Below are 12911 nucleotides of genomic sequence, written 5' to 3'. Positions count from 1 at the left end.
GCTGAGGAGCGACGCGCAGCATGGTGAAACAAATTCCAGTACATATTGTGCTCTTCTATCGTGTGTGCGATGATGTCAGAGGAGAAAAAACTGTTTTCAATAACTTGTTTGTTGTTGTAATATCACAAATGGACAGTTTCACCATTAAGGATCCCAGCTTCAAGTGAGTTTCTGTGTTCACTTCAGGATTCACTCACCTGCATCTCCTGCTCAATGCGTAGTCTCTCCCTGCCCAGCTCCTCCTGGTAGAACTGTGGGGGAGAGAAACAGGGGCCGTAGAAAGTTAGGTGTGTGTGTACGTGTGTGTGTGCACGTGTGTGTGTGTGTGTGTGTGTGTGTGTGTGTGTGTGTGTGTGTGTGTGTGTGTGCGTGTGCGTGTGTACGTGTACGTGTGTGTGTGTGTGTGTGTGTGTGTGTACGTGTGTGTGTGCATCTGTGCGTGTGTTTGAGTAATGGTGATATCAGTCCCACAGAGCGTAATTAATATCTCCTTCTCAGAAAATCTGTACAACAGCTGTAGGGATGATCAGACCATTCAGAGAGGGGCAGAGTACACCGCGTTCTGTTGACAGTCGTCCAACAAAATGCATCACACTACCACCCTGCCTGCTGCCACAACAACACAACTTAACACAACACACTACACAACTGGTAGATTGAACACGACTAGTTGCATGGGTTACATACAGAAGGCTACACAGCAAATACAAATATAATGGATTGATTCTGAAACAGATTAAAGTGTTAAAGGTAGACTCAGCGAAATGATGTTGCAACAACCAGCACCACAGGTAGCCTAGTTGTTAGAGCGTTGGACTAGGCACCACAGGTAGCCTAGTTGTTAGAGCGTTGGACTAGGCACCACAGGTAGCCTAGTTGTTAGAGCGTTGGACTAGGCACCACAGGTAGCCTAGTTGTTAGAGCGTTGGACTAGGCACCACAGGTAGCCTAGTTGTTAGAGCGTTGGACTAGGCACCACAGGTAGCCTAGTTGTTAAGAGCGTTGGACTAGGCACCACAGGTAGCCTAGTTGTTAGAGCGTTGGACTAGGCACCACAGGTAGCCTAGTTGTTAGAGCGTTGGACTAGGCACCACAGGTAGCCTAGTTGTTAGAGCGTTGGACTAGGCACCACAGGTAGCCTAGTTGTTAGAGCGTTGGACTAGGCACCACAGGTAGCCTAGTTGTTAGAGCGTTGGACTAGGCACCACAGGTAGCCTAGTTGTTAGAGCGTTGGACTAGGCACCACAGGTAGCCTAGTTGTTAAGAGCGTTGGACTAGGCACCACAGGTAGCCTAGTTGTTAGAGCGTTGGACTAGGCACCACAGGTAGCCTAGTTGTTAGAGCGTTGGACTAGGCACCACAGGTAGCCTAGTTGTTAGAGCGTTGGACTAGGCACCACAGGTAGCCTAGTTGTTAGAGCGTTGGACTAGGCACCACAGGTAGCCTAGTTGTTAGAGCGTTGGACTAGGCACCACAGGTAGCCTAGTTGTTAGAGCGTTGGACTAGGCACCACAGGTAGCCTAGTTGTTAGAGCGTTGGACTAGGCACCACAGGTAGCCTAGTTGTTAGAGCGTTGGACTAGGCACCACAGGTAGCCTAGTTGTTAGAGCGTTGGACTAGGCACCACAGGTAGCCTAGTTGTTAGAGCGTTGGACTAGGCACCACAGGTAGCCTAGTTGTTAGAGCGTTGGACTAGGCACCACAGGTAGCCTAGTTGTTAGAGCGTTGGACTAGGCACCACAGGTAGCCTAGTTGTTAGAGCGTTGGACTAGGCACCACAGGTAGCCTAGTTGTTAGAGCGTTGGACTAGGCACCACAGGTAGCCTAGTGGTTAGAGCGTTGGACTAAGCACCACAGGTAGCCTAGTTGTTAGAGCGTTGGACTAGTAACTGAAAGGTTGCTAGATCAAATCCCCATGCTGACAAGGTAAACATCTGTTGTTCTGCCCCTGAACAAGGCAGTTAACCCACTGTTCCTAGGCCGTCATTGTAAATAACAATGTGTTCTTAACTGACTTGCCTAGTTAAATAAATATATATTGAGATCCATCACTTGACTCACAGTGTTGTGGTTTGCTCCTTACTGTTCACAATGTTGTAGCCAGGGCTTTGAGCCTCACTCTTCATTGCCCTTAGGTGTTGTGGTTTGCTCCTTACTGTTCACAATGTTGTAGCCAGGGCTTTGAGCCTCACTCTTCATTGCCCTTAGGTGTTGTGGTTTGCTCCTTACTGTTCACAATGTTGTAGCCAGGGCTTTGAGCCTCACTCTTCATTGCCCTTAGGTGTTGTGGTTTGCTCCTTACTGTTCACAATGTTGTAGCCAGGGCTTTGAGCCTCACTCTTCATTGCCCTTAGGTGTTGTGGTTTGCTCCTTACTGTTCACAATGTTGTAGCCAGGGCTTTGAGCCTCACTCTTCATTGCCCTTAGGTGTTGTGGTTTGCTCCTTACTGTTCACAATGTTGTAGCCAGGGCTTTGAGCCTCACTCTTCATTGCCCTTAGGTGTTGTGGTTTGCTCCTTACTGTTCACAATGTTGTAGCCAGGGCTTTGAGCCTCACTCTTCATTGCCCTTATGTGTTGTGGTTTGCTCCTTACTGTTCACAATGTTGTAGCCAGGGCTTTGAGCCTCACTCTTCATTGCCCTTAGGTGTTGTGGTTTGCTCCTTACTGTTCACAATGTTGTAGCCAGGGCTTTGAGCCTCACTCTTCATTGCCCTTAGGTGTTGTGGTTTGCTCCTTACTGTTCACAATGTTGTAGCCAGGGCTTTGAGCCTCACTCTTCATTGCCCTTAGGTGTTGTGGTTTGCTCCTTACTGTTCACAATGTTGTAGCCAGGGCTTTGAGCCTCACTCTTCATTGCCCTTAGGTGTTGTGGTTTGCTCCTTACTGTTCACAATGTTGTAGCCAGGGCTTTGAGCCTCACTTTTCATTGCCCTTAGGTGTTGTGGTTTGCTCCTTACTGTTCACAATGTTATAGCCAGGGCTTTGAGCCTCACTCTTCATTGCCCTTAGGTGTTGTGGTTTGCTCCTTACTGTTCACAATGTTGTAGCCAGGGCTTTGAGCCTCACTCTTCATTGCCCTTAGGTGTTGTGGTTTGCTCCTTACTGTTCACAATGTTGTAGCCAGGGCTTTGAGCCTCACTCTTCATTGTCCTTAGGTGTTGTGGTTTGCTCCTTACTGTTCACAATGTTGTAGCCAGGGCTATGAGCCTCACTCTTCATTGCCCTTAGGTGTTGTGGTTTGCTCCTTACTGTTCACAATGTTGTAGCCAGGGCTTTGAGCCTCACTCTTCATTGCCCTTAGGTGTTGTGGTTTGCTCCTTACTGTTCACAATGTTGTAGCCAGGGCTTTGAGCCTCACTCTTCATTGCCCTTAGGTGTTGTGGTTTGCTCCTTACTGTTCACAATGTTGTAGCCAGGGCTTTGAGCCTCACTCTTCATTGTCCTTAGGTGTTGTGGTTTGCTCCTTACTGTTCACAATGTTGTAGCCAGGGCTTTGAGCCTCACTCTTCATTGCCCTTAGGTGTTGTGGAAATTGACCACATGGAATTCCTCAATCAAAATACGATTTTGACAACTGAAAGGATATGAATGTTTATGGAGTGTTTATGTGTGTGTTGCTATGTGTTTCTTGACAGGAGTGTTTACATGTGTGTTGCTATGTGTTTCTTGACAGGAGTGTTTACATGTGTGTTGCTATGTGTTTCTTGACAGGAGTGTTTATGTGTGTGTGTTGCTATGTGTTTCTTGACAGGAGTGTTTACGTGTGTGTTGCTATGTGTTTCTTGACAGGAGTGTTTACATGTGTGTTGCTATGTGTTTCTTGACAGGAGTGTTTATGTGTGTGTGTTGCTATGTGTTTCTTGACAGGAGTGTTTACGTGTGTGTTGCTATGTGTTTCTTGACAGGAGTGTTTACATGTGTGTTGCTATGTGTTTCTTGACAGGAGTGTTTATGTGTGTGTGTTGCTATGTGTTTCTTGACAGGAGTGTTTACGTGTGTGTTGCTATGTGTTTCTTGACAGGAGTGTTTATGTGTGTGTTGCTATGTGTTTCTTGACAGGAGTGTTTACGTGTGTGTTGCTATGTGTTTCTTGACAGGAGTGTTTATGTGTGTGTTGCTATGTGTTTCTTGACAGGAGTGTTTATGTGTGTGTGTTGCTATGTGTTTCTTGACAGGAGTGTTTACGTGTGTGTTGCTATGTGTTTCTTGACAGGAGTGTTTACATGTGTGTTGCTATGTGTTTCTTGACAGGAGTGTTTATGTGTGTGTGTTGCTATGTGTTTCTTGACAGGAGCGTTTATTGTGTGTGTTGCTATGTGTTTCTTGACAGGAGTGTTTACGTGTGTGTTGCTATGTGTTTCTTGACAGGAGTGTTTATGTGTGTGTGTTGCGTGTGTTACGTAGCTATAACAGGTGTGCTTCCACGTTTCCATGTGGTTCCATCTTTTTGACATGTGTGGGGACGGGGGAGATATGGATGAAGAAGGACTGGGTGAGGAGGGGGGAGGTTTTGAAAAGCATGTTAGCTATAGCTAAAGGAGAGGCAAGGAGGGTTGGGGACATGTGAGGAAGGATTGAGCTATGTCTAATGAGTGAGTGAGGAATGGGTGAGACTAGGGTGAGAGATGGGTGAGTTGTCCCTGAAACCCTGTGTATGAAGCTTTTCACTTGCTATTACATGCATGTACACACTACAGGAACTCAGTCAGTCAAATACATACAATAGATGAATACAATAACACAATAAATTATTGAACCATTGACCCCAATGCAGACCCTACACATGCACTTTTCCTCATACGTGTAACAGGGATGATATATACCTCTGCATCCCTCTCTTTCTGCAGCAGGGTTGAGGAGAGGTTCACTACCTGTCCCTCCAGCTCTCCCACCTTCAGGGCCAGGATGCTCTTCTGTCCACTCAGCTCAGTGATCAGAGCCTCCTTACAGCGCAGAGCACAGGTCAGTTCCTCAACCACCCTGCAGGAGGAGAGAGAGGAGAGAGAGGAGAGGAGAGAGAGAGAGGAGAGAGATAGGTCAGTACCATAGGTACTGTGGGCTAAACTTGGACTTGTAGGAGTCCTAGGCTTTCCTCCATGAGTGTGAAGGTGTGTAATTACAGCTTTTAAGTCACTGGTTCAATTCTGGCTCGAATGACCATATACTGTGCGTGTACCTGTCTCTGTTGGTGTGTGATGGGGGGTGGTGAGACGTGGTCTGGGTGCTCTCCTCCTCCTCTGGGCTGTCCTTCATGTCCTCCAAGAGGGTCTGGGAGCTAGACCTAGCCAGGGAGGCCATCCTCCCAGCCTCACATCGCGCTAGCTCGGCCTCCTGGAGGAAAAACATGAAAAGGTCTGGATATCAGTCTGTGTTTAAAGCTGATCTAATAATAGAACAACTAATTTCATCTCAACAAAGACTACAACCAACTTTAGCAGCGTGTGTGTGTGTGTGTGTGTGTGTGTGTGTGTGTGTGTGTGTGTGTGTGTGTGTGTGTGTGTGTGTGTGTGTGTGTGTGTGCACGTTTGTGTACCTCCTGCAGGAGTTGTATCTTGGTCTCCAGCAACTCCTGCATGTGGTCGATCTCCTGCTGTCTCTCCTCACATCGTCTCTGTAGCTCTGCCTCATTATGACTGGACAGGCTCTCAGCTGTTGACCTATCAGAAAAGAGGAGAGAGAAAGTAAACATTGTGATTGGTCAGGCTCTCTGCTATCGTCAAATTAAAAGAGAGGAAATATAGCGATAACTGTGATTGGTCTGGCTCTATTCTGTTGTCCTATCAGGGAGTGAACATTAGATGGAACATCATGTTAAGTGTCTATCAATAACTATGAACAGTCATCCACATACACTCATAACACTGTGTTGCTTGTTATTGCGCCATCGGTGCAGGGCAGACCAGTGGTGTCAGTCCTGGGTGATTTTAGGGTTGTAGTGTGGTCAGGTCAGGACTAAGACAGGATATGAGGTCATATGAAGTATCCCTGCTATAACTCATGGGATACCCTATACCTCCCAGCTACAAATAGAGACCAGTCACACACCCAGAGTGTAAACTTTCATTGTGTTCACATATAGTTCTGTGAGAGCGTCCCGAATACATCACGCAGACCAAGGCTGGAATTTGATCAAACTCGTCATAGCTATCAATTAGCATTCAGAGTCTTTGTTTACAAACTACTGTCTTTGCACACACACATGGTATTGTGAAAACTGGAGCATCAACCTGTGAGGGAAGTCTACTGCTTGTAGTCGTACACCCTCTGACTGTGTGTGTGTTTGGTTTTATTATCCTTGTGGTGACCATAAGTCCTCACAAGGATAGTAAAACAAGGACAATTCCCCAGTCCCCACAAGGAAAAAGGCTATTTTATGGCTTAGGTTTAGGGTTAGAATTAGGGTGAGAATTAGGGTTAGGAGTTTGAGGTTACGGTCAGGGTTAAGGTCAGGGTTAGGGTTATGTTTAGGGTTAGGGGTTAGGGAAAATAGGTTTTTGAACGGGAATCAATTGTTTGGTCCCCACAAGGAGAGTAAAACGAATGTGTGTGTGTGTGTGTGTGTGTGTGTGTGTGTGTGTGTGTGTGTGTGTGTGTTTGTGCGTCTGTGCCTTTAAGTATCTGTTTTACTGAGTCACTCAATGACGCCATTCCAGAATTCCTGCTGTGGATCCCAAAATGGCAGACGCCTTCCTGTCTCCTTGGGGCATCTGTTCTATTCCTCCTCCTCCTCCTCCTCTCCTCTTTTCTCCTCCTCTCCTCTGCATTCCTCTGTTTTTAACTCAGACCATCTGACCATGGCAGACAGCAACTAAGATAACTAAGATTATTATTAACCAGACTGTATAATGTTACTGCTGGGTGGATGGATGTTACTGCTGGGTGGATGGATGTTACTGCTGGGTGGATGGATGCTACTGCTGGGTGGATGGATGTTACTGCTGGGTGGATGGATGTTACTGCTGAGTGGATGGATGTTACTGCTGGGTGGATGGATTACTGCTGAGTGGATGGATGTTACTGCTGGGTGGATGGATGCTACTGCTGGGTGGATGGATTACTGCTGAGTGGATGGATGTTACTGCTGGGTGGATGGATGCTACTGCTGGGTGGATGGATGCTACTGCTGGGTGGATGGATTACTGCTGGGTGGATGGATGTTACTGCTGGGTGGATGGATGTTACTGCTGGGTGGATGGATGCTACTGCTGGTGGATGGATGCTACTGCTGGGTGGATGGATGCTACTGCTGGGTTGTTGGATGCTACTGCTGGGTGGGTGGTTGATCAAATCAAATCAATTGTATTGGTCACATACACATGTAAAGCAGATGTTATTGCGGGTGTAGCGAAATGCTTGTGCTTCTAACTCCGACAGTGCAGTAATATTGAACAAGTAATATCTAACAGTTTCACAACATATACCCAAAATACACGTAAATCTAAGTAAGGAATGGATTAAGAATATATACATATATGTCAGAGTGGCATTGGACTACAATACAGTGGCATAGTATAGAATACAGTTTAAACATATGAGATGGATGTTCCTTAAAGTGGCCAGTGATTCCTAATCTTTGTCTATAGGCAGCAGCCTCTGATGTGCTGGAGATGGCTGTTTAATTTAACTTCTTATGGCTGGGGCAGTATTGAGCAGCTTGGATGAATAAGGTGCCCAGAGGTGCCCAGAGTAAACTGCCTGCTACTCAGTCCCAGTTGCTAATATATGCATATTATTAGTATATTTGGATAGAAAACACTATGAAGTTTCTAAAACAGTTTGAATGATGTCTGTGAGTATAACAGAGCACATATGGCAGGCAAAAACCAGAGAAAAAAATCCAACCAGGAAGTGGGAAATATGAGGTTGGTCGTTTTTCAACTCATTCCCTATTGAAGAGAGAGTGGGATATTGGTCATGTTGCACTTCCCAAGGCTTCCATTAGATGTCAACAGTCTTTAGAACCTTGTTTGATGCTTCTACTGTGAGGTGGGGGCGCATGAGAGGGGAATGAGTCAGAGGTCTGGCAGAATGCTCTATTCCATTGCTTTCTCCGGTTGGAACATTATTGAAGATTTATGTTAAAAACATCCTAAAGATTGATTCTATACTTCGTTTGACATGTTTCTACGGACTGTAAAGGTACTTTTTGACTTTTCGTCTGCTCCTAGTGAACGCGCTTCGTGAGTTTGGATTTGTTTACCAAACGCGCTAACAAAAGGAGCTATTTGGACATAAATGATGGACATTATCGAACAAAACAAACATTTATTGTGGAACTGGGATTCCTGGGAGTGCATTCTGATGAAGATCATCAAAGGTAAGTGAATATTTATAATGTTATTTCTGACTTCTGTTGACTGCATAATATGGCGGATAATTTAATAACAATTTTAAAAAGATTTAAAGAAAGCTTTTTTTCCATAAAGCTTTTTTGAAATTTGACACAGCGGTTGCATTAACCTGTTAGATCTCTAGGGGCGCTATTTCATTTTTGGATAAAAAACGTTCCCGTTTTAAGCGCGATATTTTGTCACGAAAAGATGCTCGACTATGCATATTCTTGACAGTTTTGGAAAGAAAACACTCTGAAGTTTCAGAATCTGCAAAGATTTTGTCTGTAAGTGCCCCAGAACTCATTCTACAGGCGAAACCAAGATGATGCATCAACCAGGAAATTAGCAGAATTTCTGAAGCTCTGTTTTCCATTGTCTCCTTATATGGCTGTGATTGCGCAAGGAATGAGCCTACACTTTCTGTCGTTCCCCCAAGGTCTTAGCAGCATTGTGACGTATTTGTAGGCACATCATTGGAAGATTGACCATAAGAGACTACATTTTCCAAGTGTCCGCCTGGTGTCCTGCGTGGAATTCGGTGCGCAATTGCAAGCTGCTTGTACTTTTCCATTTGATATAGGGGAGAAACCATGTGTCCAAGAACGATATATCAATGAAGAGATATGTGAAAAACACCTTGATGATTGATTCTAAACAACGTTTGCCATGTTTTCAGTCGATATTATGGAGTTAATTTGGAAAAAAGTTCGCGTTTTGAGGACTGAATTTTCGTTTTTTTTTGGTAGCCAAATGTGATGTATAAAACGGAGCTATTTCTAATACACAAAGAATCTTTTTGGAAAAACTGAGCATCTGCTATCTAACTGAGAGTATCCTCATTGAAAACATCAGAAGTTCTTCAAAGGTAAATTATTTTATTTGAAGGCTTTTATGTTTTTGTTGAAATGTTGCGTGCTGGATGCTAACGCTAATGCTAACGCTAAATGCTACGCTAGCTAGCTACTTTTACACAAATTATTGTTTTCCTATGGTTGAGAAGCATATTTAGAAAATCTGAGATGACAGTGTTGTTTACAAAAGGCTAAGCTTGCGAGATGGCATATTTATTTCATTTCATTTGCGATTTTCATGAATAGTTAACGTTGCGTTATGGTAATGAGCTTGAGGCTGTAGTCACGATACCGGATCCGGGTTTGGGAGATCAGAGAGGTTAAGGAGAAGTGTATCTAAAGTTCCATGTATAACACTTGTATTTTCATCAATATTTATAATGAGTATTTCTGTAAATTGATGTGGCTCTCTGCAAAATCACCGGATGTTTTTGGAACTACTGAACATAACGCGCCAATGAATACTGAGATTTTGTTATATAAATATAAACTTTATCGAACAAAATATACATGTTTTGTGTAACATGAAGTCCTATGAGTGTCATCGGATGAAGATCATCAAAGGTTAGTGATACATTTTATCTCTATTTCTGATTTTTGTGACTCTCTTTGACTGGAAAAATGGCTGTGTTTTTCTGTGACTTGGCTCTGACCTAACATAATCGTTTGTGGTGCTTTCGCTATAAAGCCTATTTGAAATTGGACACTGTGGTGGGATAAACAAGAAGTGTATCTTTAAAATGGTGTGAAATACTTGTATGTTTGAGGAATTTTAATTATGGGATTTCTGTTGTTTTGAATTTGGCGCCCTGCACTTTCACTGGCTGTTGTCATATCGATCCCGTTAGCGGGATCTCAGCCCTAAGAAGCCATCAGCCACAGTGAGTGGTGTAGTATAGAATACAATACAGTATATACATATGAGATGGGTGATGCAATACGTAAACACAATTTAAAAGTGACTAAGATAACATAGAATAGTGTGGAGTGCAGTTTATTCAAATCAAATCACATTTTATTTGTCACATACACATGGTTAGCAGATGTTAATGCGAGTGTAGCGAAATGCTTGTGCTTCTAGTTCCGACAATGCAGTAATAACCAACAAGTAATCTAACCTAACAATTCCACAACTACTACCTTATACACACAAATGTAAAGGGATAAGAATATGTACATAAAGATATATGAATGAGTGATGGTACAGAACGGCATAGGCAAGATGCAGTAGATGGTATCGAGTACAGTATATACATATGGGATGAGTAATGTAGGGTATGTAAACATAAAAGTGGCATAGTTTAAAGTGGCTAGTGATACATATATTACATAAAGATGGCAAGATGCAGAAGATTATATAGAGTACAGTATATAGTGTACATGTACATATGAGATGAGTAATGTAGGGTATGTAAACATTATATTACGTGGCATTGTTTAAAGTGGCTAGTGATACATTTTTTTTACATCAATTTCTATCAATTTCCATTATTAAAGTGGCTGGAGTTGAGTCAGTGTGTTGGCAGCAGCCACTCAATGTTAGTGGTGGCTGTTTAACAGTCTGATGGCCTTGAGATAGAAGCTGTTTTTCAGTCTCTCGGTCCCTGCTTTGATGCACCTGTACTGACCTCACCTTCTGGATGATAGCGGGATGAACAGGCAGTGGCTCGGGTGGTTGTTGTCCTTGATGATCTTTATGGCCTTCCTGTGACATGGGTGGTGTAGGTGTCCTGGAGAGCAGGTAGTTTGCCCCCGTTGATGCATTGTGCAGACCTCACTACCCTCTGGAGAGTGTTACGGTTGTGGGCGGAGCAGTTGCCGTACTAGGCTGGTACGGCATATGAGCATTACTTATATGAGATGAGTAATGCTCAATACGGAAACATTAGTTATTTTAGTTATTAGTTATTTTACATAAGTTATTTTGGGTCATAAGAGACGGTAGCAGCAACATTATGTATGAAATTAGTAAAAAAATAAGTTACAAACAACGCAGATAAACGAACAAGAAAACACAATCGGTTGGCGGCATGTGAAACATCTGCCTTCTGCTCCGGCGCCAGCTATTTGATACTATCTCCATTTTAATACAGCAATGTTGATTAGTTGATTAGCTGATCTGATGCTATCTCCATATTTTTATTTATTTATTTATTTTTTAACCTTTAAGTCAGTTAAGAACAAATTCTTATTTACAATGACGGCCTAGGAACAGTGGGTTAACTGCCTGTTCAGGGGCAGAACGACAGATTTGTACCTTGTCAGCTCGGGGATTTGAACTTGCAACCGTCCAACACTCTAACCACTAGGCTACCCTGCCGCCCCATATGAATACTGTAATGTAAGGTTGATTAGCTGATCTGATGCTATCTCCATATGAATACTGTAATGTAAGGTTGATTAGCTGATCTGATGCTATCTCCATATGAATACTGTAATGTAAGGTTGATTAGCTGATCTGATGCTATCTCCATATGAATACTGTAATGTAAGGTTGATTAGCTGCCATGTGAGCAAGAAGGCCAGGGAACAGTATGATCCATTACACCAGCTGTGGAGTTGGCAGTGATTAGTAGCTTGCATGCTAACTGCTCCCCTCCATCAGCCAAATATTTATTGCTGAGACGCCCTACCAGCACACACCACCTTTGATCATCAATCTATCACAGGCTATGGACAGCAGGCTGGAGGCTATGGGTGGGGGGTTGAGGGCACAAGCCAGAAAAGTGGACCTTTAATCTCATAGCAATCTGATAAATACACAGAATATGTCAATCAAATTGATTCCCTTCCAGGGGGAGTATTACATTCAAAGCCTAGCTGCAACAGCAGGGGTAGGGTTCGGAGGGGGGTAAGGGTGGACGTGACAGGTATTGCCTTCCATATCCCTGTCTGCACGCCAAGATATCAGGGTTGCCCTTTTGGAGCTGGCGGGTGTGCGATCCCATTGGGACAGACACTCGGAGTACACGTGTGTGTGTGTGTGTGTATGTGTGTTTGTCTGACTGTGCACACTCCTGTGTGTGTGTGTGTCCAGCTCTCTCTCTCACCCCACCAGCTGTTGTGTGAAACATGAGCTGAGATGTTACCGCTATACGGTTTGATTCTACCCTCTGAGGGACTCACTACTGATTACTGTTCCATGCCTAAAGTCTCCTGCTATAGGCTTGTTATCCTGCTATAACGCCATCGCTGTATGAGAAACAGCTTTGTTAATTCTCATAAAACAACGACAAACACTCACCGTAATCTGCTAGTAAGCAACTTTGAAGAATTTCGTTCGTAATTTCGTAACTTTTGGATATCAGAGCGGCGGTAATTTACCAGCATTACAACCAGGAATACGACTTTCCCGAATTGGATTCTTTGTCCGTACCCTCCTGGGCAATTGAACTTATCCCAGAGGCTGCTCCAAGACGCCACCGGTGGAGAAGAGGATTTCGGAGTGGACTTCAGTCCGACTCAGGAGGCGTGCACACCATCCACCGCTTCCGAGTATATTACTCGCTAATGTTCAGTTTCTTGATAATAAAGTAGACAAGCTCAGGGCGAGGATCTCCTTCCAGAGAGACATCAGGAACTGTAACATACTCTGTTTCACAGAATCATGGCTCTCTCTGGACATACTGTCCCCATCCATACAGCCAGCTGGGTTCTCAGTTCATCGTGCAAACGGGAATGCAGAACTCTCCGGGAAGAAGAAAGGCGGGGGTGTATGTTTCATA

General features: G+C 44.0%; 1 protein-coding gene across 3 annotated transcripts in view; it reads right to left on the bottom strand.

Annotated features, from left to right (window-relative positions):
• LOC110530721 (myomegalin) overlaps nt 1-12911 on the bottom strand; it is a 120414-nt gene that overhangs the window by 67625 nt on the left and 39878 nt on the right. For all 3 annotated transcript variants that reach the window (XM_036986401.1, XM_036986399.1, XM_036986403.1), the window contains exons 6-9: nt 5536-5659; nt 5179-5333; nt 4826-4982; nt 198-251 (exon numbers count right to left, since the gene is read on the bottom strand). In XM_036986401.1, the coding sequence (XP_036842296.1) occupies nt 198-251; nt 4826-4982; nt 5179-5333; nt 5536-5659 (490 nt within the window). The remainder of the gene's footprint in view (nt 1-197; nt 252-4825; nt 4983-5178; nt 5334-5535; nt 5660-12911) is intronic.

Source organism: Oncorhynchus mykiss, chromosome 8 (genome assembly GCF_013265735.2).
Source record: "Oncorhynchus mykiss isolate Arlee chromosome 8, USDA_OmykA_1.1, whole genome shotgun sequence".
NCBI classification, from domain to species: domain Eukaryota; kingdom Metazoa; phylum Chordata; class Actinopteri; order Salmoniformes; family Salmonidae; genus Oncorhynchus; species Oncorhynchus mykiss.
Note: the sequence above shows the minus strand (reverse complement) of the source record. Positions and strands in the feature narration are given on the sequence as shown.